This window comes from Pongo abelii, chromosome 4 (assembly GCF_028885655.2).
Source record: "Pongo abelii isolate AG06213 chromosome 4, NHGRI_mPonAbe1-v2.0_pri, whole genome shotgun sequence".
NCBI classification, from domain to species: domain Eukaryota; kingdom Metazoa; phylum Chordata; class Mammalia; order Primates; family Hominidae; genus Pongo; species Pongo abelii.
The window spans coordinates 134,900,469-134,924,578 of NC_071989.2; the positions used below are offsets into that span (position 1 = coordinate 134,900,469).

Consider the following 24,110-nt stretch of genomic DNA (forward strand, 5'->3'; position numbering starts at 1 on the left):
AAATACTAAAATTAGCCAAGTGTGGAGGCATGTGCCTGTAGTCCCAGCTACTTGGGAGGCTGAGGTGGGAGGATCGCTTGAACCTGGGAGGCAGAGGTTGCAGTGAGCTGAGATCGAGCCACTGCACTCCAGCCTAGGAGACAGACTGAGACCCTGTCTCAAAAAGATAAAAATAAAATAAATAAAAAATAAAAGAATTCAAACTTAAAAGCCTGTAGGGAAATATCCTAAAGCAGGGGTCCCCAAGCCCCAGCACACTGACCAGTTCCAGTCTGTGGCCTATTAGGAGCCAGGCTGCACAGCAGGAGGGGTAGGCAGCAGGCGACCCAGCGAGCATTACTGCCTGAGTGCCACCTCCTGTCAGATCAGCAGCAGCATTAGATTTTCTTAGGAGTGTGAACCCTATTGTGAGCTGTGCATGCAAGGGATCTAGATTGCATGCTCCTTATGAGAATCTAACTAATGCCTTATGATCTGAGGTGGAACAATTTCAGCCTAAAACCATCCCCCTACCGTGGTCCATGGAAAAATTGTCTTCCACTAAACCAGTCCCAGTCCCTGGTGCCAGAAAGGTTGGGGACCGCTATCCTAAAGTATTCCTCATGGAAGCCAACTTATAAAGGCTATGCTAGGATTTCCAGTTGCTTCTAAGGAATGCAAATCAGACACTACTGATTTGAACCTCTTTGTTCCTACTTCAATGCTACAAAGGGTCCAGTGTGAGCCAAGCAGGGCAGCCACAGCATTAGTCTAATGTAGGGCTGGACGGCTTGGCTCAATTGCCTAGGTCAGTCTTCCGAGGTTCAACCCAGCAAGCATGAGCACTAATACTCAAAGTGGCTGCTGCTTAACATGCTCCTGTATGTACTACCATAATTTTCTGAGCTATTGCAAGGCCAGCACAAGGACTAAATACCTAGAATGCAAGAATACAGTCATTATTTATTGCTTATTGCTCCTTTTTGAGATTGCCCAGTAAGTACAATAGTATGTTAAAAGTGTTGGAGGGCAAGGAAACTAACACTTTAGCCACACCAGTATGGGTTGTAAGACTTGACTCCTGGAAAACTCACCTAATCAAAGTCTAAGCCAGTAAGAACCTCAGCTTTCATCCCAGTTCAGCACAATTATAGTCCATGTCATCTTAATATCATGCCAAGTAAAAGCAGCAAGACACGAAAGGCCACATATTATATGATTACATTTATACAAAATGTCTCAAATAGGCAAATCCATAGGACAGAAAATTCTTTAGTGACTGTCAGGGCATGAGGGCATGGGGAATGGGAAGAGACTGCCAATGGGTATGGGATTACTTTCTGGGCTGATCAAAATGTTCCGGAATAAGATAGTGGTGATAGTTGTACAATACTCTGAATATTTTAAAAACCACTATATTGTACACTTTAAAAGAGAGCATTTTATGGTACACAAATTGTGAATTATATGGCAATTAAAAAAGAAAAAAACAGTTTACTTAAAAGAGGCTGTGCTCCCAGGGTTCCCTTTTTCAGTCAGCTGAGAAACTCAGACAATAGGCTAGGTTCTTGGCAGGCAGTGAGACCCCAGACTACAATTTCAAAGCTTTCTGTGTAAGTAAACACCTTAATAAACCAAGTGTCAGGAATTCACAAGGCTGCCCCCCATTACAGCAGTTTGTTATTTCAGGATATAAACACCTTACAAATAGTACCTCTGGGCAATTAAAAAGACAATTCTTATTCATCCTCCAATAGAGGTTAGGCATTAATAAAATAAGAACCCAACAAAGTCCATAATAATAATGATTTCAAAAACCGTTCTCAACTCCTTAGTTATAAGTGAGTTCATTATTCTAGTAATGATGATTCTAGTTGGTCAACCTGGGGTCCTTCAACAGAGGATGCTCTCAGCCTAGTAACCTACCCAATATCTGCTCCACCACAAGTCAAGGAACAAATTGCACCAGGCAGCTTGTTGTCCTCCAGAACCTTGGCTATTATCCTAGAAAGGAAAAAACAATTACTGAGGCAATAATTTAATTTCTTAAGTCACTTTTTTAAAAACAAGGAATAAATTCCAACCACTTGACTCTCCTTTTTTCAACTTTCTCTCCCATCCCTCAAATATACTACTCTCTTGCTTTTTCAGCCCACTTTTCAATTTCTAAGTCACCGTTCCTAAATGGACTTCTACATTAAGAACCCTCTTATACCAGACTCTGTCCTCAAACATTCAGACCTGGATTTCTCCTCACATATTGAAAATGCCGTTTTCAAAAAACTATTAGCAGAATTTTTTTTTTTTTTTTGGTCCTAAAAGAATCTTGAGGCCAGGTGTGGTGGCTCATGCCTGTAATCCCAGCACTTTGGGAGGCCGACGCAGGTGGATCACTTGAGGTCAGGAGTTCAAGACCAGCCTGGTCAACATGGTGAAACCCCATCTCTACTAAAAATATAAAAATTAGCCGAGAGTTATGGTGGGAGCCTGTAATCCCATCTACTCAGGAGGCTGAGGCAGGAGAATCGCTTGAACCTGGAAGACAGAGGTTGCAGTGAGCTGAGATCGTGCCACTCACTCCAGCCTGGGAGACAGGGAGAATCTATCTCAAAAAAAAAAAAGAATCTTGAGAAGAAGAAAAAAACATAGAACATAAACAGAAGACACAAAGCACTGTTTAGGTAGCTCAAACTGTCATTGTTTTCAAGTATTTTCTCCCAAACTATGAGGACACATCTGGTTCAAGACAGCAGACTGATCACTGGGCCTTTTATTTATTTATTTATTTTTATTTTTTTTGGTCTTACACAAATCTATTAAAATGATGATTAAAAAGGAATAAGACCTAGAACAATGAAGGAAATTAGAGGTAGTCACCACCAGCAAATAAGAGATTTAAACACATCTCTGCAAAGCAGAGTTAGAGAAATTGTAAAGCACAAATTGGGGAAGCAGAAGGGATCCCCAAAACCTAAAGTAAATGCCACAGACACAAAAGAAGGAGCTGGGGCCACCCTGCAGAGCCCTGAAAGAGCTTGGGGCTAGTTCCCACCAAACCATGTCGGTCAGAAAATATCAGTGCCCTGCAGGCTAAAGAATTGTGGACAAGCAGAGTTTTTTCTCTTGTTAAAATGAGAAATACATTTAAATACTACTTAAATCTGATTTTGAGTTATAAAAAAAAAAATGGCTAAAATAATTCTAGTTTCTCTGAAAAAGGATTCCATTCATTTTGAGTTTCCAGAGGACCAAAGAGCAAAGGTTATTTTCATCAATCATCTCAACTTACTGGCTACTTTCCAATTGGTTTAAATTTCAAAAACTCCCAAATCCCATGCTCACTTTCATAGAAAAGGTATCATTATCACACCTAAGTTCCCCTAAAATACGCTTTATAGCTGTTTTCTTTCTTCCTTCCAATCCAGGATCCAATCAAGGATCATGAACTCCAGCTCTCATGTCCAAGACCAGGTTTCAGGATGTAAAATTCTTCCCAGGGACTCCGGGTGTCTATATTGTCTGCACAAGTAGACTGTACTCTCTTTAAGAGCAAGGCTTTTGTTTTGTGCCTATGGGTAAAGGTTAACAAACCCCTGCCCCTAAGGCATGAGAATCTAACTTTAAGTTGAACTCTAGCACTGTTCTCCACGTTACCTGATAAGTGTCAGAGTGTCGTCAATGTTTCTTAGACAACCCGGCTTATGGTAAAAATGACCCCTGCCTGGTCACTTCCATCTGAACTGAATATCTATGAGCTATTAATGGGAATACCATGCTTTTTGGCCTTTCCTGAGTGCAGTGACACTTGTAACTGCATGTCCCTGTGGCCCCTGAAAGCTACAATTGTTACAGGAGATTTTGGTTTCTGTGGGGCATTAGGCTTTATAAGCCAAGGTAACCCCACACCTCTCCAATGTGGCTCTCACTTTCTTGTACCTGTATGATTGTGACAAGAACACTGGTTAAAGAGGAATACCTGATGCCATCCTCCTGACAAGCTATGCTCCTGTCCTATATCCTTCTGAATACACAGAAGAACCATGTGTGGCCTGTGGTCATCTTAGGAATCTGAACATTTAGTTGAATTTACCAAGACCTCCTTGTAGCACTGCATCACCCTTAGTTAATTCCAGCAAAATTTAGCATCATTTTACTTATTATCTTCTATTACAAAAGCAAATAACATTTTCAATGCTTTGAAAACTATCAACCAGCATATAAACTCTTACGTGAACATTTCAAATTCCTCAACCATTTAAAGCAAAAAAAAAAAAAAAAAAAAAAAAAAAAAGCTTAAAGCAAAACCAGTATCAAAATGAACAATATTTTAACCAGCTACTTCATAACAATTAAGTCAGTTCACTACTTCCACATTAATTATTCTGCTGGGTTTTGTTTTTTGTTTTTTTTAAATTTTTTTTTTTAGGTTTATTTTTAGGCGAGGAGCAGTGGCTCATCTTGTAATCCTAGCACTTTGGGAGGCCGAGGCAGGCAGATGACTTGAGGCCAGGAATTCAAGACCAGCCTGGACAACATGGTGAAACTCCATGTCTACTAAAAATATAAAAATTAGCTAGCTGGGCACAGTGGCTCACACCTGTAATCCCAGCACTTTGGGAGGTTGAGGATGGCAGATCATGAGGTCAGGAGATCGAGACCATCCTGGCCAACATGGTGAAACCCCATCTCTACTAAAATACAAAAAATTAGCCAGGCGTGGTGGCGCACACCTGTAGTCCCAGCCACTCAGGAGGCTGAAGCAGGGGAATCACTTGAACCCGGGAGGCAGAGGTTTCAGTGAGCCAAGATCTTGCTACTGCACTCTAGCCTGGCGACAGAGCAAGACTCAGTCTCAAAAAAAAGAAAAAATTAGCCAAGCATGGTGGCATGCACCTGTAATCCCAGCTACTCGGGAGGTTGAGGCAGGAGAATCGCTTGAACCTGGGAGGCAGAGGTTGGAGTGAGCCGAGATTGTGCCACTGCCCTCCAGCCTGGGCGACAGAGCAAGACTCTGTCTTTAAAAAAAAAAAAAAATTAGCCCGGCGTGGTGGCCCACACCTGTAATCCCAGGTACTCGGGAGGCTGAGACATGAGAATCTCTTGAACCCAGGAAGCAGAAACTACAATGAGCTGAGATGGCCCCACTGCACTCCAGCCTGGGCAACAAAGACTGTCTCAAAATAAAAAAAAAATTAAAACATATTACCCTTGCTCTTTTCCAGCCCACCACTTTCCAATTCCTAAACCACTACTCTAAATAATCTTCTAGGCTGGGCACAGTGGCTCATGCCCATCCCAGCACTTTGGGAGGCCAAGGCAGGCGGATCACAAGGTCAAGAGATCAAGACCATCCTGGCCAACATGGTGAAACCCCATCTCTACTAAAAATACAAAAAATTAGCCAGGCGTGGTGGCACATGCCTGTATTCCCAGTTACTCAGGAGGCTGAGGCAGGAGAATCACTTGAACCAGGGAGTTGGAGGTTGCCATGAGCCAAGATTGCGCCATTGCACTCCAGCCTGGCGACAGAGCAAGACTCTATCTCAAAAATAATAATAATAGCTGGGCGCGGTGGCTCACGCCTGTAATCCCAGCACTTTGGGAGGCTGAGGCGGGCGGATCACAAGGTCAGGAGATCGAGACCATCCTGGCTAACACAGTGAAACCCCGTCTCTACTAAAAATACAAAAAATTGGCCGGGTGTGGTGGCGCCCACCTGTAGTCCCAGCTACTCTGGAGGCTGAGGCAGGAGAATGGTGTGAACCCAGGAGGTGGAGCTTGCAGTGAGCCAAGATCGCGCCACTGCACTCCAGCCTGAGTGACAGAGCAAGACTCCATCTCAAAAATAATAATAATAATAATAATATTCTAATATGAAGAACCCTCTTGCCCACAGACTCCACCCCAATTTCTCTACTAATAATTCTGAAATCAGAATGCAGACCACACAAGCGATGGAACATCAAAGGTACATCCTAATCCTACATGGGAAGGCACCCTAACTCTATACATCCTCCAAATTCCAGAATGACAAATCAGTCACATTGCTTTTACGACTTAACCAGAGCTGCCAAATTCTCAAATATAAGTAAAGCACTAATAATTTTTTAACCAAAAGATGCGATACATTTTAGTGTTAGATGAATCAGCAGATGAGTATAATAATCAGTTTGTTAACACTCTATTAAGCAAAAGCAATAAAAGTATTAGCTGGCTCTCCCTCTCCCTCCCCCTCCCCCTCCCCCTCCCCCTCCCCCTCCCTCTCCGCTTTCTTCGGTCTCCCTCTCCTTCTTTTTTCGGTCTCCCGCTGTTATCGAAGCTGGACTGTACTGCCATGATCTCGGCTCGCTGCAACCTCCCTGCCTCGGGCTCCTGTGACTCTCCTGCCTCGGCCTGCCGAGTGCCTGGGATTGCAGCCACGCGCCGCCACGCCTGAATGGTTTTTGTATTTTTGGTGGAGACGGGGTTTCGCCGTGTTGACCGGGCTGGTCTCCAGCTCCTGGCCTCGAGTGATCTGCTTGCCTCGGCCTCCCGAGGTGCTGGGATTGCAGACGGAGTCTCGCTAACTCAATGCTCAATGGTGCTCAGGCTGGAGTGCAGTGGTGTGATCTCGGCTCGCTGCAACCTCCACCTACCAGCCTCCTGCCTTGGCCTCTTAAAGTGCTAAGATTACAGCCTCTGTCCCGCCGCCACCCCGTCTAGGAAGTGAGGAGCATCTCTGCCTGGCCGCCCATCGTCTGGGATGTGAGGAGCCCCTCTGCCAGGCCGCCCTATCTGGGAAGTAAGGAGCGCCTCTGCCCGGCCGCCCATCGTCTGGGATGTGAGGAGCGCCTCTGCCCGGCTGCCACCCCGTCTGGGAGGTGAGGAGCGCCTCTGCCCGGCTGCCACCCCGTCTGGGAGGAAGTGAGGAGCGCCTCTGCCCGGCTGCCACCCCGTCTGGGAGGAAGTGAGGAGCGCCTCTGCCCGGCTGCCCCGTCTGGGAGATGAGGAGCACCTCTGCCCGGCCGCCCCATCTGGGAGGTGAGGAGCGCCTCTGCCTGGCCGCCACCCCGTCTGGGAGGAAGTGAGGAGCGCCTCTGCCCGGTTGCCCCATCTGGGAAGTGAGGAGCGCCTCTGCCTGGCCGCCACCCCGTCTGGGAAGTGAGGAGCGCCTCTGCCCGGCTGCCACCCCATATGGGAAGTGAGGAGCGCCTCTGCCCAGCCGCCCCGTCTGGGAGATAAGGAGTGCCTCTGCCCAGTCGCCCCGTCTGGGAGGTGAGGAGCGCCTCTGCCTGGCCGCCACCCCGTCTGGGAGGAAGTGAGGAGCGCCTCTGCCTAGCTGCCCCATCTGGGAAGTGAGGAGCGCCTCTGCCCGGCTGCCACCCCCTATGGGAAGTGAGGAGCGCCTCTGCCCGGCCGCCCACTCTGGGAAGTGAGGAGCACCTCTGCCCGGCCGCCCACTCTGGGAAGTGAGGAGCGCCTCTGCCCGGCCGCCCCGTCTGGGAGGTGAGGAGTGCCTCTGCCCGGCCGCCCCGTCTGGGAGGTGAGGAGCGCCTCTGCCTGGCCGCCCCGTCTGGGAGGTGAGGAGCGCCTCTGCCTGGCCGCCACCCCGTCTGGGAGGAAGTGAGGAGCACCTCTGCCCAGCTGCCCCATCTGGGTAGTGAGGAGCGCCTCTGCCCGGCTGCCACCCCATATGGGAAGTGAGGAGCGCCTCTGCCCAGCCGCCCCGTCTGGGAGATGAGGAGTGCCTCTGCCCAGCCGCCCCGTCTGGGAGATGAGGAGTGCCTCTGCCCAGTCGCCCCGTCTGGGAGGTGAGGAGCGCCTCTGCCTGGCCGCCACCCCGTCTGGGAGGAAGTGAGGAGCGCCTCTGCCCAGCTGCCCCATCTGGGAAGTGAGGAGCGCCTCTGCCCGGCTGCCACCCCCTATGGGAAGTGAGGAGCGCCTCTGCCCGGCCGCCCACTCTGGGAAGTGAGGAGCGCCTCTGCCCGGCCGCCCACTCTGGGAAGTGAGGAGCGCCTCTGCCCGGCCGCCCCGTCTGGGAGGTGAGGAGTGCCTCTGCCCGGCCGCCCCGTCTGGGAGGTGAGGAGCGCCTCTGCCTGGCCGCCACCCCGTCTGGGAGGAAGTGAGGAGCACCTCTGCCCAGCTGCCCCATCTGGGAAGTGAGGAGCGCCTCTGCCCGGCTGCCACCCCCTATGGGGAGTGAGGAGCGCCTCTGCCCGGCCGCCCACTCTGGGAAGTGAGGAGCGCCTCTACCCGGCCGCCCACTCTGGGAGGTGAGGAGTGCCTCTGCCTGGCCACTCCGTCTGGGAAGGGAGGAGCTCCTCTACCCGGCTGCCCCATCTGGGAAGTGAGGAGCGCCTCTGCCTGGCCGCCACCCGGTCTGGGAGGAAGTGAGGAGCACCTCTGCCCGGCCGCCCCGTCTGGGAAGTGAGGAGCGCCTCTGCCCGGCTGCCACCCCGTATGGGAAGTGAGGAGCGCCTCTGCCCGGTTGCCCCATCTGGGAAGTGAGGAGCGCCTCTGCCCGGCTGCCCCATCTGGGAAGTGAGGAGCGCCTCTGCCCGGCTGCCACCCCGTATGGGAAGTGAGGAGCCCCTCTGCCCGGCCGCCCCGTCTGGGAGGTGAGGAGTGCCTCTGCCTGGCCACCCCGTCTGGGAAGTGAGGAGCGCCTCTGCCCGGCCACCCCGTCTGGGAAGTGAGGAGCACCTCTGTCTGGCCGCCACCCCGTCTGGGAGGAAGTGAGGAGCGCCTCTGCCCGGCCGCCACCCCGTATGGGAAGTGAGGAGCGCCTCTGCCCGGCTGCCACCCCGTCTGGGAGGAAGTGAGGAGCACCTATGCCCGGCTGCCCCGTCTGGGAAATGAGGAGCACCTCTGCCCGGCCGCCCCGTCTGGGAGGTGAGGAGCGCCTCTGCCCGGCTGCCCTGTCTGGGAGGTGTACCCAACAGCTCCGAAGAGACAGCGACCATGGGGAGCGGGCCATGAGGACGATGGCGGTTTTGTTGAAGAGAAGAGGAGGAAGTGTGGGGAAAGGAAGGAGAGATCAGATTGTTGCTGTGTCTGTGTAGAAAGAGGTGGGCATAGGAGACTCCATTTTGTTCTGACTAGGAGAAATTCTTCTGCCTTGGGATGCTGTTGATCTATGGCCTTTCCCCCAGCCCCCTGCTCTCTGAAACATATGCTGTGTCAACTCAGGGTTAAATGGATTAAGGGCGGTGCAAGATGTGCTTTGTTAAACAGATGCTTGAAGGCAGCATGCTCTTTAAGAGTCATCACCACTCCCTAATCTCAAGTACTCAGGGGCACAAACACTGCAGAAGGCCGCAGGGACCTCTGCCTAGGAAAACCAGAGACCTTTGTTCATGTGTTTATCTCCTGACCTTCTCTCCACTATTATCCTATGACCCTGCCATATCCCCCCTCCCAGAAACACCCAAGAATCATCAATAAATTCTTCATAAATTAAAAAAAAAAAAAAAAAAAAAAAAAAGTATTAGCTGGATAGAAATCTATTCTCAAAACCATTAACTTGTTGAATAGTGAGAAAATATAGCTCCTAAATTGCAAAAATTTCCTTTCCACTGAAGATGCTTTTATTTTCCAAGTGACAAAATAATGTCTGCAAGAGTTCAATCAATATGTCAATATCTGGCATGTTTCCAAAGAGTTAAATTAAATGACATGGCACTGAAAGCACTCTGTATATAAAAATAATATTACAAGCAAAGGAGAAAGAGGTTATCCAAATTCCATGCTATGTGACTCTCTGACATCAGATTTAAAAGTCAAGGCCTATCAATAACCCTTTCAATATTATTCCATACCCAGGAAAAAGAAAGCCACATGTACTTACTTTGTGACAGCCACACTAATGAGGGAAGTGGTTGGAGCTCCTTTCCTTAAGAAGGTGAAAACAAAAAAAGAAAAAGAAAAACTTACTTGACGGAAACCATAAATACCTTTTATTATCAAACAGAAGCAAAAGTGTGAGAAAAAGCTCTGTCCAATTAGACAACTAACAAATGAATCTAGTAACTGAAACAGAAATCTGTTCTTCAGCTGGGTGTCTTTGAGACCTAAGGAACAACAAAACTTTCATGAACATAAAAATGGCACCAAGCAATTCTGAATCAGCTTGCTGCACTGATCGCAGGAATCACTGCATTAACCTCAGCCAATTATAGGAACTGAGTGAAGCAGAAATCTACCAACGTGCTGCATTAAGTAAACTTTCCTTGGAAAACTCAGAGAGCTGAGGAAAACTACACAATGAACCTTTTTAGATTAGAATGTTTGAAAGCATGAGTTCCTTTCACAACATGGGGCAGAACCCTGAAAGAGCTCGGGGCGAGTTCCCACCAAACCACGTCGGTCAGAAAATATCAGTGCCCTGCAGGCTAAAGAACTGTGGACAGGCAGGGCACGGTGGCTCACACCTGTAATCCCAGCACTTTGGGAGGCCGAGACGGGTGGATCACGAGGTCACGAGATTGAGACCATCCCGGCTAACATGGTGAAACTCCGTCTCTACTAAAAATACAAAAAAAATTAGCCAGGCATGGTGGCAGACGCCTGTAGTCCCAGCTACTCGGGAGGCTGAGGCAGGAGAATGGCGTGAACCCGGGAGGCGGAGCTTGCAGTGAGCCGAGATCGCGCCCCTGCACTCCAGCCTGGGCGACAGACAGAGCGAGACTGTCTCAAAAAAAAAAAAAAAACCAATTGTGGACAAGCAGAGTTTTTTCTCTTGTTAAAATAAGAAATACAGTTATTAGTCCTCCCAAATATGACCTATTTTACAGTTAGTTTTTGAATACATTCAACTGAGTACCACATATTTAAAACAAATTAATAACTAGTGGAACAGATGCAAGCAAAATGAGCTAAAGACAATTGTCCTGATTTTCCTTATTTAATTTATTCCACTGAACACAAAAGCAAAAAACAAGTAACTGTTTGCCACTCTAAAATATAACATTTTTACTATCAGATATTTTGTAGAGTTGAAAAATTTAAGACCTAAATGGGAACACTGACCAACTGCCTCAGAATTACTTGGGAGTTCACCATCAAAGTTTTATTGGCCAGGTGCAATGGCTAATACCTGTAATGCCAACACTTTGGGAGGCCGAGGCAGGTGGATCACCTGAGGTCAGGAGTTCAAAACCAGCCTGGCCAACACCGTGAAACCCCATCTCTACTAAAAATACAAAAAATTAGCCGGGCATGGTGGTGCATGCCTGTAATCCCAGCCACTTGGGAGGCTGAGGCAGGAGAATTGCTTGAACCTGGGAGGCGGAAGTTGCAGTGAGCTGAGTTTGCACCACTGCACTCCAGCCAGGGCAACAAGAGTGAAACTCCATCTCAAAAAAATAAAATAAAATAAAGTTTTATTGAAGAAGCCAGGTGTAGTGATGCACACTTATAATCCCAGTTACTCAAGAGGCTGAGGTAGTAGTATCTAGAAATGGCTATTTTTATCACTCACTACTAAATAGGAAAGTGAGCAGGCCTTACCAGAGGCAGACATTTCCACAGATCATGGCAATGGCGTTGTTCCAACCATACACTGCCACAGGGAAATTGAATGCCGTGATGATTCCAACCAGGCCTACAGGATTCCACTGCTCAATCAGCGCATGGCCAGGTCCTAAGGACAGGAAAAGGATGGAACATGCAGAAGCATGTTAATTTAATGCCCATCAAGTTAATAAGAACAAATGTACAGCAGACCAGAGAAGATTCCAGATGCCTTATAGTGGGAAATTGCTACACAGCCATGGGATATCGGTACATCAACTAATGTACAACAAAAGTGGTTATTACTATACTACCTTGTAAATCATAATGATATTCATTATGCCTCTGATCTTCATAGGAACTCTGCGTAGATCACAGCAGTATCAGTGCACCTGGGAGACAATGACACTTTCTAGAGATGATGGGTGCCCTAGGTGGTATGATCACAAAGGGCAGAACATGACCAGGGCACAGGGGCTTAGGCCCATGTTCTTTGTTTTGTTTGGTTTTGAGTCAGTCTCACTCTGTCACCCAGGCTGGAGTGGAGTGGTGCAATCTCAGCTCACTGCAATCGCACCTCTCGAGTTCAAGCAATCCTCGAGCCCCACCCTCCTGAGTAGCTGGGATTACAGGCACGCACCACCATGCCCAGCTAATTTTTGTATTTGTAGTAGAGAAGGAGTTTCACCATGTTGCCCAGGCTGGTCTCAAACTCCTGACCTCAAGTGATCCGTCCACCTTGGCCTTCCAAAGTGCTGGGATTACAGGAGTGAACCACCACGCCTGGCCTCCGATATTCTTTATGTTACCTGATGAATCCCTGGGCCAACTTCTCTGAATTCAAGACAAGGTGGCTCATTTATTGGTGGAAGATGGGAAGGGGGAGTTCTAATAATTATATATATGTTGAATAATTGAATTAAGCAGGCCGGGCGTGGTGGCTCACTCCTGTAATCCCAGCGCTTTGGGAGGCCGAGGCAGGTGGACCACCTGAGGTCAGGAGTTCAAGATCAGCCTGGCCAACATGGTGAAACCCTGTCTCTACTGAAAAAACAAAAATTAGCCGGGCATGGTGGCGGGTGCCTGTAATCCCAGCTACTCGGGAGGCTGAGGCAGGAGAATCGCTTGAACCCGGGAGGCAGAGGTTGCAGTGAGCCGAGATCCTGCCATTACACTCCAGCCTGCACAACAGAGGGAGACTCCGTCTCAAAAAATAAATAAATAAATAAAATGAATTAAGCAAATCTTTACATTCACTATAAGAAAACTAAAAATACAAATAAGCTAGGAGCAGTGGCTCATGCCTACAATCTCCAGCACTTTGGGATGCTGGGACGGGAGAATCACTTGAGCTCAGTTTGAGACTTGCATCAACATGGCAAGACCCGTCTCTACAAAAAAAATTAAAAATTAGTTACGTGTGATTGGTTATATGCCTGTAGTCCCAGCTACTTGGGAGGCTGAGGTGAGAGAACTGCTTGAGCCCAGGAGGTTGAGGCTGAAGTGACCTGTGATTGCACCACTGCACTCCAGCCTGGACAACAGAGTAAGACCCTGTCTCAAAAAAAAAAAAAAAGAAAAGAAAAGAAAAAGAAAATACAAACAAAAATATTGTATTTTAAATACAAACTTTAAAGTCACCCACAATCCCACAAGGTGTTTATTTTAATTAAAGGCAGCTGGACAGTATAGAACCATACCACAGGAATACGATGGTTCGCAAATCCCAGTTAAAACCACAGACCAACTGGAAAGGCGGCTGTCCCAGCCATCAGTCTTTCTGGCCACACTCACACTGCTAGCTAGGATGGGGGACCATACCAGATGCAGCACCTCACTCCTGGGCCCTCCTTAATCTAGGCAGCTTAATCCCTAGAGATGAAGTGCTGGCACAGCCTCTTCCTGGCAGGGCCTGCCTCCTCCTCTCCTGCCCTCCCATCTCTGCCCTGATGTCACCCCCTTGCTTATAACCCTCTGGATTTTGGATACCCACTGTAGCTATTCTCAGAATAAAGTCCAATCTCCTTGTCAGAGAAAGTCTCTTCCCGAGGTTCTTTCCACTCTACCTGCCCTACCACTGCATCCTCCAGCTGTGCTGAAGCAATGCAATCCCCGCAAATAAGCCAGACCCTCTCAGCCTTCACACAGGCTTCTTCCTTCTTTAAAACAACTTCCAGCACTCCACCCCTTCTCCTTTGTCCCATTTGGGACCTTACCTTGACTAACCTTCTCTTGGAGGCCTTCCCCGACTGCACTCATGAGGCTGGGTTAGGGGCTCCCAGCTATATGCCGACCATCCTACCATCTACTCCCTCATATTACTTATCATGCTAGATTATGCTGGATATAATTACCTGTTTATTTATCTCCCACTTTAAGGTATAATTTATAAGCTTATAAATCCCTTGAGGACAGGGACTATGCCTTATAGCTCCAGTATCACCTAGTAGATTACCCAGCACCTGATAGATGTTCCATAAGCATTTATTGAATTAATAAAGCCAAAGTTACCCCAAAGTCTCTACATAGATGAGTAAACTGCTTTAAAAAAAAAAAAAAGTGTAAGCTAGGTGTGGTGGCTCATGCCTACAATCCCAACACTTTGAGTGGCCAAGGCAGGAGGATTATTTAAGCCGAGGAGTTCTAGACCAGCCTAGGCCACATAGTGCGACCTCGTCTCTACAAGAAAAATTTTTAAATTAGCTAGGCTTAGTGGCATGTGCCTGTAATCCCAGCTACTCAGGAGGCTGAGGTGGAAAGATTGCTTGAGTCCAGGAGGTCCAGGCTGCAAGGGGCTATAATCACACCACTGCACTCCAGCCTGGGTGACAGAGATCCTATCTCAAATAAACAAACAAACAAAAATGTGCAAGCAATTGAGAAAAATTTTAATTGTGGGGCAGGTACCATAGTAGGTATAAATCAAATAGTTACCTGCTTGCCCATGTACATATCCCCAAACTGGAGGTTTATTAACTTTTTCGTTGTTATTGTTGTTGTTGTTGAGACGGAGTTTTGCTTCTGTTGCCCAGGTTGGAGAACAATGGCGTGCTCTCGGCTCACTGCAACCTCCACTTCCCAGGTTCAAGTGATTCTCCTGCCTCAGCCTCCTGAGTAGCTGGGATTACAGGAATGTGCCACCATGCCCAGCTAATCCGTATTTTTATTAGAGATGGGGTTTTTCCATGTTGGTCAGGCTGGTCTTAAACTCCCGACCTCAAGTGATCTGCCCATCTCTGCCTCCCAAAGTGCTGGGATTACAGGTGTGAGCCACCGTGGTGGGCCTATTAACTTTTCTTACCTAGAAAAAAACTCTTGAAAGTGTTCAATGACATAAAATTAATATTGGATAATAGGAATCATTGCTAGATATCTAATTAAGGACATTAACTGTCCTTAATTAGACTTTAAAAGACTCCCCTAACTCTTTCTACAAGTAGGGAATTTATTCAATATTCCAAGAAAAAGAGAAAAATATGATTTTTTGAAAAATATTTATTTCCTGATTATAAATGTAACCTAATAACCATCATGGAAATTTAGAAAATACAGAAAAATTGAAGAAAATCCACTACTAATAATTCTGCCACAAAGATAACCACTGCTACCACTTTAACATACACTTCTATCCCAGCATTGCCAATGCAGACATACAGTCACCTGTTTTGCTCTATCCACATTGCAAACATCACAAATCACTTACACTCTTAACCTCATTTTTTTTTTTTTTTTTTTTTTTGAGATGGAGTTTCGCTCTTGTTGTCCAGGCTGCAATGCAATGGCAGGATCTCGGCTCACCGCAACCTCCGCCTCCTGGGTTCAAGCGATTCTCCTGCCTCAGCCTCCTGAGTAGCTGGGATTACAGGCATGCGCCACCATGCCTCGCTAATTTTGTATTTTTCGTAGAAATGGGGTTTCTCCATGTTGGCCAGGATGGTCTCTAACTCCCGACCTCAGGTGATCTGCCTGCCTTGGCCTCCCAAAGTGCTGGGATTACAGGTGTAAGCCACCCTGTCCAGCATTTTTTTCTTTTCTTACTCTTGCTGTCATCTTATTATCTTCATTGTTAAAACCTCAGAGTATAAGATTGGTTCTTACAGAACAGCTTGTAATAGCAAAACACTGAAAACAACCCTACATATACATCATTTGGGAGCTGACTAAATAAATTATAGTCTCTTTATAACAAAATAGCCGCAAACACAGATGAAGGAAGCCCCTTAATAGAATAATATGAAAACAATTTCCAGCCTGACACAGTGGCTCACGCCTGCAATCCTAACACTTTGGGAGGTTGAGACAGGCAGATCACCTGAGCCCTGGAGTTTGAGACCAGCCTGGGCAACACTGCAAAATCCCACCTCTACAAAAAAAAAAAAAAAATAGCCAGGTATGGTGGCATGCACCTACAGTCCTAGCTGAGGTGGGAGGATCGCCTGATCCCAGGGATGTTGAGGCTGTGGTGAACTGTGATCACGCCACTACATTCTGGCCTGGGCAAGAGAGTAAAATCCTGTCTCAAAAAAAGTAAACAAAGAAACAATTTCCAAGATATATTATTGAATATAAAAGTATAAAACAGAACGTACAGTTTGCGGCCAGGCACAGTGGCTCACGCCTGTAATCCCAGCACTTTGGGAGGCCAAGGCGGGTGGACCACGAGGTGAGGAGTTCAAGACCAGCCTGGCCAAGATGGTGAAACCCCATCCCTACCAAAAATACAAAAATTAGCCAGGTGTGGTGGCGCACACCTGTAATCCCAGCTACTCAGGAGTCTGAGGCAAAAGAATCGCTTGAACCCGGGAGGTGGAGGTTGCAGTGAGCCAAGATCGTGCCATTGCACTCCAGCCTGGGTGACAGAGCAAGACTCCATCTCAAAAAAAAAAATGTCTAGTTGGCTACATATTTGGCTGCACGTGCTCTAAAAAGATACACAAGGGCCTAGGAAGGTGGCTCACGCCTTTAATCCCAGCTACTCGGGAGGCTGAAGGGGAGGATCACTTGAGGCCAGAAGTTTGAGACCAGCCTGAACAACACAGCAAGATCCTACAAAATATAAAAAAGACACACAAGAAATTGAAAGCATTCACTACTTCCATGGGGTACTATGGCTTAGTCATGGGGGCAGGAGGGAAATTTTTAATCCTTCAACCTTTTATTGCTTTCTTATTTTCTGATATGCATCTATCGCTTCCTCAAAAAAAATTAACATTAGTATAATTTAAAAATAAGTAAATAAAACCTTCCCGTAAAAGTGTGGGTTAGGGGAAGACAACCTTCACAAACATTTTTAGTACATGCTAACAGCTACCAAAATTGGCTTAGATTTTTTCCCCTTATAATTCGACATTTAGGTCATTTCTAATGTTTTTTATTGATGCCACAATGAACTTCTTTAAACATAACTTCTGTCTTATTTCAGATTATTTACTTAGATTCTTAAAACTGGGCTCTTTAAAGTTAGAGCACTTTGTAAATGTAAATGATTTCCAAATCATTTTACAGATGAGTTAAAAGTGTCTTACCCATGGACTTGCCAACATTAAGTTTTATCTTTAAAACAAAAGTTTTTAAACAAAAAGGTTCTTGATCTAACATTTTCATCTGTCTTAATGTGCATTTCTTTGAAAGATTGAGGATATTTTCACATATTTATGCCACTTGAAATTTCTCTTTTGCACAGTCTATAGCCAGAGTATTTTATTTTTTTTGGAGCTCTGTATATCAGAGTACAAAACTCAGCTTAACTAATTTCATTGCTTACTTTCAGAAGGCAAGATAGGTCCTCCAATCATCCTTGATAAACCAACAGCATAGTCACAGATATCCACATACTCCTGAACTTCACCCACACCTTCCACTAAGATTTTCCCCATCTCCAAAGACACCTAGAAATATAAAACGACAAACAGAATTTTTCCAACAGAATTCACATTATAAACATTAAATTAAAGAAAGGGGGAAGCAAAACATATTTTGTAACTGTAATAAACTGAAGAAAGTCTGTTTTATTTTCCAAAGAATTTTAAAACACAACAATTGCCTTCACTTTTTTCTGTCTACCTTGTTAATCTTTCCTCTAAAGAAAGAATTTTTAAAATATATAAAGTACAACCGGGCACAGTGGCTCATGCCTGTAATCCCGGCACTTCGGGAGGCCAAGGCGGGCGGATCACCTGAGGTCAGGAGTTCAAGACCAGCCTGGCCAACATGGTGAAACACCATCTCTACTAAAAATACAAAAATTAGCCAGGCATGGTGGCACACACCTGTAATCCCAGCTACTCGGGAAGCTGAGGCAGGAGAATCGCTTGAACCCAGGAGCGGGAGGTTGCAGTGAGCTGAGATCCTGCCATTGCACTCCAGCCTGGGCAATAAGAGCAAGACTCCATCTCAAAAATAAATAAATAAGTAATAAATAAATATATAATATAATATAATATAAACTACTTTTCTTAAAAACTCTTCTAGCCAAGTGTGGTGGCCCATGCCTGTAATCCCAGCACTTTGAGAGGCCGAGGCAGGCAGGATCACCTGAGGTTAGGAGTTCAAGACCAGCCTGGCCAACATGATGAAACCCCATCTCTACTTTAAAAATACAAAAAATTAGCCAGCCGTGGTGGCACAAGCCTGTAATCCCAGCTACTTGGGAGGCTCAGGCAGAGGAATTGCTGGAACATGGGAGGCGGAGGCTGCAGTGAGCCAAGATTTTACCAGTGCACTCCAGCCTGGGTGACAGCGAGACTCCATCTCAAAAAAAAAAAACCTCACAATCTTATATATAGAAAAGCATGACAGCCTTATTCTCCACTCAAAGAATTGTGTACATACTACAAAAATACTTTACCAAGCTTCCTAGTACTTGGATCTTCTCCCGCAAGGCATCGCCAATCTGTCTTACTATTTCTCCTCGTTTTGGAGCAGGAATCTAAGAAAAGAATGCAATTTTTGTGTCTGATTCAAAGCATAAATTCATGTCTATAACACAGTATTGGATGTGTGCTGTAAAAGAACAAAGTACAATCATATCAAAGAAGACTTTTGATCACATCAAGACTGTGATATGGCCAGGCACCGGAGCTAAAATAAGAAGCAAGGCATTCACAGAGCAAATATCTACTGGAAGGCACAGAGGAGAAGAAAAGGCAACAAATAATTACAAATTGCCATCAGGGTTTTAAAGACAAAGGAAATAAAAAGGAAGCTGAGACAGAGAAAAACAGCAAGATTGGAGGGGAAATGGGTAAGTTACTTTACCTAAAAGGTTGGCAGGAGGCCGGGTGTGGTGGCTCACACCTGTAATCCCAACACTTTGGGAGGCTGAGGCAGGCAGATCACAAGGTCAGGAGTTCGAGACCAGCCTGGCCAACATGGTGAAACCCCGTCTCTACTAAAAATGCAAAAATTAGCTGGGCATGGTGGTGTGCGCCTGTAATCCCAGCTACTCAGGAGGCTGAGGCAGGAGAATCGCTTGAACCTGGGAGGTGGAGATTGCAGTGAGCTGAGATCGCTCCATTGCACTCCAGCCTGGGCAACAGAGTGACACTCCATCTCAAAAAAAAAAAAAAAAAAAGGTTGGCAGGAAAAATCTCTAATGAGGTAATATTGAAGCTGAAACCTGAAGAATGGAAAAAGTAAGCCATAGGAATATTCTTCCCAGGGATAAGGAAAAAACATGTAAGAGGGATCCATGGAAAATAAAAGGGGCTGATTGGGAAGGCCAGTATGTCTAAAGCTAGAAGCTTGTAAGGTGTTGGAATCTTACTCCAGGTGCAATGTGAAGTCTTGAATGTCTTTTAAGGTGCAGAATAAGAGGATTTGCTTTATGTTTTAATATCGCTATCTGATAGGTAGAGGATACGTTGACGGGGAAAAGAGTAGAAGCAGGGAGATCAATTAAGAATGTATTATAGGCCAGGCGCAGTGGCACATGCCTGTAATCCCAGGACTTTGGGAGGCCAAGGTGGGTGGATCACCTGAGGTCAGCAGATCAAGACCAGCCTGGCCAACACGGGGAAACCTCGTCTCTACTAAAAATACAACAATTAGCAGGACATGGTGGTGGGCACCTGTAATCCCAGCTACTTGGGAGGCTGAGGCAGGAGAATCACTGGAACCCGGGAGGCGGAGGTTGCAGTGAACCAAGATCATGCCACTGCACTCCAGCCTGGGCAACAAGAGCAAAACCCTATCTCAAATAAAAAAAAAAAAAAAAGATTATAGTGACTTAGTTTTAAGATTGCAGTGGTGGCCAGGAGCTGTGGCTCACGCCTGTAATCCCAGCACTTTGGGAGGCTGAGGCAGGCGGATCACAAGGTCAGGAGATCGAGACCATCCTGGCTAACACAGTGAAACCCTGTCTCTACTAAAAATACAAAAAATTACCCGGGCGTGGTGGCGGGCTCCTGTAGTCCCAGCTACTCGGGAGGCTGAGGCAGGAGAATGGCGTGAACCCGGGAGGCAGAGTTTGCAATGAGCCGAGATTGCGCCACTGCACTGCAGCCTGGGCATCAGAGTGAGACTCCGTCTCAAAAAAAAAAAAAAATTGCAGTGGTAACAAGTGGAACAACAAGTGGATTAAGGGTCTATTTTGGGAGTAGAATTGACAGGACACACAGATGCAGGAAATGAAGAGAATAAAAGAACTCAGGATGACTTCCAGCTCTCTGGCTTAAATAGGTAGATGAAGTATAATTACTGGGATGAAGAAGACTTGAAGGGAAACATCAGGTTTTGGGGGTAAAGAGCACAGCTTACGCCATATAAAGTTTGAGATGTGATTCATGAATGAGATACAATTTCTCCAACTATGACCATCACTCCCTCTCTCCCATCAAGTTCTTCCCAATTCTGCCTCTCCTTCAAAGTACAGCTAAGGCTGGGCGTGGTGGCTCACGTCTGTAATCCCAGCACTTTGAGAAGCTGAGGCAGGTGGATCACTTGGGGTCAGAAGTTCAAGACGAGCCTGACCAACATGGTGAAACCCCATCTTTACTAAAAATACAAAAATTAGCTGAGCATGGTGGCAGGCGCCTGTAATCTCAGCTACTTGGGAGGCTGAAGCAGGAGAATCACTTGAACCCGGGAGGGGGAGGTTGCAGGGAGCTGAGATCCCGCCATTACACTCCAGCCTGGATGACAAGAGTGAAATTCTGTCGCAAAAAAAATAATAAAGTACAGGTAAAAGGAACATTCCCCTCCATGAAACCTTCCCCCAGGCAGAAGCCACTCACACCCTCCCCCTAACTCCCACTGCTCCTAATCACAGCACTGCCCACACTTGCCTCACAGAGCTTGGCTGTGAGCTCAAGGTTCTTCCTTGCTCTCTCTTCTCCCCAAGTGTATCACCGTATCTTAGTACAGCTTTTCTGGATGGTCATTTTGCAATCTATTAACATTTAAAACATTCCTACCCTTTGTTTTATCTATTTATTTTTTGAGACGGAGTCTCGCTCTGTCACGCCCAGGCTTGAGTGCAGTGGCGCAATCTCGGCTCACTGCAACCTCTGCCTCCTGGGTTCAAGTGATTCTCCTGCCTCAGCCTCCCAAGTAGCTGGCATTACAGGCACCTGCCACCAGGCCCGGCTAATTTTTTGTATTTTTAGCAGAGATGGGGTTTCGCCATGTTGGTCAGGCTGGTCTCGAACTCCTGATCCCAGGTAATCCGCCTGCCTCGGCCTCCCAAAGTGCTGGGATTACAGGCATGACATTCCTACCCTTTAACTAAACAGCTCTGCTTACAGAAACTGAGCTTATATACATAAGTATGCAAAAGTATAGGTACAATTATATTCATTGCAGTGCTGTTTCTAGTAAAGAAAAAAAGAAACCAACTGTCCATCAGCACATGATTGGTTAATTATGGAACAGTGATAAAATAAGGTAGATTTTTATGGGAAAACATTGAAAAGCTATAATAGAATAATAGAAAAAAAGAAAACACTTATGGTAAGTAAACTTTTGCTTAAATTTGGAGGAACATATACCAAGCTGTTCACAGTGGTTTTTTCTGGGGAGTGAAATTATAACAGATTTTCATCCACAATTTATATGTTGGCAATGTCTGTCATTTTCACAACATATGCACACTTTTGGAAACAGGAAACAAAAACCTGTAGCATTATATCAATCAGCACATAACCTATACATTTCCTAGCACATGGTGTGGGTTTAATGATGTTTCAATTGAATTTAGTCAGCACATTTATAAGTTTAGTTGAGTTGGTTAATTTCAACTCAGAATGGCCAGTATACATGGCCTTTTACCTCCCATTCTGGACACATTTTATTCAGTCAGTCTTTCAACAAATAATTATTGCACATGTTCTATGTGCCAGATACTGTGCTAATCCCTGGGTATTCTACTGCAAATGAGGCAGTGACAATTCTTGCCCTCTATAGAGCTGACAGTCCATGGGGGTGATAAAGGCAAAAAACAGGCAATTACAATCTAATGTAGCAAATGCCATGAAAGGGGAGCTAGATTTCACAACTGGAGCAACCTGAAGTAGGCTTTTTACAAGTTTAGAAGTTTAGGGCTAAGACCTAAAGCATGCCAGGTGTTGTGAAGAGGTAGGCAAAGTGGAGGAAAAGCATGGGGTTAGAAGGGTACAGGGCATACGCAAAGGCTGAAAAGCAAGAGAAAGTGGTTTTGGAAAATTATGGCCGGGGGCTGTGGTTCACGCCTGTATTCCCAGCACTTTGGGAGGCCAAGGCAGGTGGATCATTTGAGATCAGGAGTTCAAGACCGGCTTGGCCAACATGGTGAGACCCTGTCTCTACTAAAAATACAAAAATTAGCCACACTTTGGTACCTGTAATCCCAGCTACTCAGGAGATTGAGGCAGGAGAATCACTTGAACCCAGGAGGCAGAGGTTGCAGTGTGCCGAGATCGCACCACTGCACTCCAGCCTGGGTGACAGAGTAAGAGTCTGTCTCAGAAAAAGAAAAAAGAAAGAAAAAAAACAGTTCCCTGTCTTCAAGGACAGAGAGACTCCCGCTCTTTCTCACCAGAGATGGGAGGGAAAATGAGGACACATGGGGATGCAGAGGGCAGAAATGGGCTGCATTCTGTGCTGAAACTGGCTCATGGAAGAAAGCAGCAAGTCTATTCCTTAGAAAGAAATCAATTTCTATAAACCACCTTTCCATATGTTTCACTTTGTTTCCATTTCCCTTAAAGAAAAATGTTCCCTTTGAAAAATTCTAGAATTGGCTGGTCGCAGTGGCTCATGCCTGTAATCCTAGCACTTTGGGAGGCCAAGGCGGGTGGATCGCTTGAGGTGAGGAATTCAAAACCAGCCTGGCCAACATGGTGAAACCCCGTCTCTGCTAAAAATATTTAAAAAATTGGTGGCGGGCGCCTGTAATCCCAGCTACTTGGTAGGCTGAGGTAGGAGAATCGCTTGAACCGGGGAGGCGGGGCTTGCAGTGGGCTGAGATGGCACCATTGCACTCCAGCCTGGGCAACAAGAGCAAAACTCTGTCTCAAAAAAAAAAAAGAAAAAGAAAAATTCTAGAATTAACTCAAATGAACTACATGAAACAGTGGTTTGTCCTAACACAGTCAAGGCCAGCCAAATGGATGAGGGCCAAGCAGAGAAGCCTCACATGAGGGAGGATCGAGATGGGAAAGCTTCGGTGACAAGAAGGGGGTCAAGCTTTGGTCTGTTTTTACCGAGCCTCTCTAAGTCCCTGCCCTATTGGCAGGAGCCCCAGAGCACAATTAGGAAAAACTCTGCATCTTCCCTAAACCTTGAACTCAATTGCTTAACTCAAAATCAAACAAGTAGGATCCCCAACTGACTCTACTATTACCCAGGAAAGCAACCTGCTCCCACTTAGCACCCCCATTCTATTTGTTGGGAGGTCTAAAAAGCACCAGAAGTATGAGAAAGGATGTTAGGTGCAGAGGCTGGCATAATGGGTAAGAGTTGACTGCCAAAGCAGATCCTGAATGTGAAAATAGCAACAAAAAAAGTACAGCCCAATATTTAAGAAAGATCATAATGTCAGCTGGCACTCCCTAGAGCAAAGATAGATTTAAAAACCAGTTCATTCCAGCTGTGGTGGCTCATGCCTGTAATCCCAGCACTTTGGGAGGCAGAGGCAGGCAGATCACTTGAGGTCAGGAGTTCAAGACCAACCTGGCCAATATGGTGAAACCCTGTTCTCTACTAAAAAATACAAAAAAAAAAATTAGCTGGGCATGGTGGCTCATGCCTGTAGTCCCGGCTACTCAGGAAGATGAGGCAGGAGAATCACTTGAGTCTAGGAGGCGGAGGTTGCAGTGAGCCAAGATCATGCCACTGCACTCCAGCCTGGGCAACAGAGCAAGACTCAGTCTCAAAAAAAAAAGAAAAAAAAAAAAAAAAACAGTTCAGGAAAAGACAAGAACCTGAATTCACATAAACTCTTTTTTTTTTTTCAAATGTGTTTGTATTTACCCTAGATAAATAGACACATACAATAGATGTTTCTAGTCAAAAGACATGTTAAGTTGCACTAGCATTCAAAACAGTATATGCAAAGAGTGAACCCTCATGTAAATTGTGTACTTCAGTTTATAATAACACATCAACATTGGCTCATCAGTTGTAACAAAATATGACATACTAATGCAAAATGTTAATAATAGGGG

The 24,110-nt window shown here is 46.0% G+C and overlaps 1 protein-coding gene across 2 annotated transcripts in view; it reads right to left on the reverse strand.

Annotated features, from left to right (window-relative positions):
* Positions 1 to 24,110, reverse strand: part of ALDH7A1 (aldehyde dehydrogenase 7 family member A1) — a 55,362-nt gene that overhangs the window by 24,449 nt on the left and 6,803 nt on the right. For both annotated transcript variants that reach the window (XM_024247360.3, XM_024247361.3), the window contains exons 4-8: positions 18,317 to 18,397; positions 17,234 to 17,357; positions 11,467 to 11,599; positions 9,806 to 9,850; positions 1,906 to 1,983 (exon numbers count right to left, since the gene is read on the reverse strand). In XM_024247360.3, coding sequence (XP_024103128.3) covers positions 1,906 to 1,983; positions 9,806 to 9,850; positions 11,467 to 11,599; positions 17,234 to 17,357; positions 18,317 to 18,397 — 461 coding nt within the window. The remainder of the gene's footprint in view (positions 1 to 1,905; positions 1,984 to 9,805; positions 9,851 to 11,466; positions 11,600 to 17,233; positions 17,358 to 18,316; positions 18,398 to 24,110) is intronic.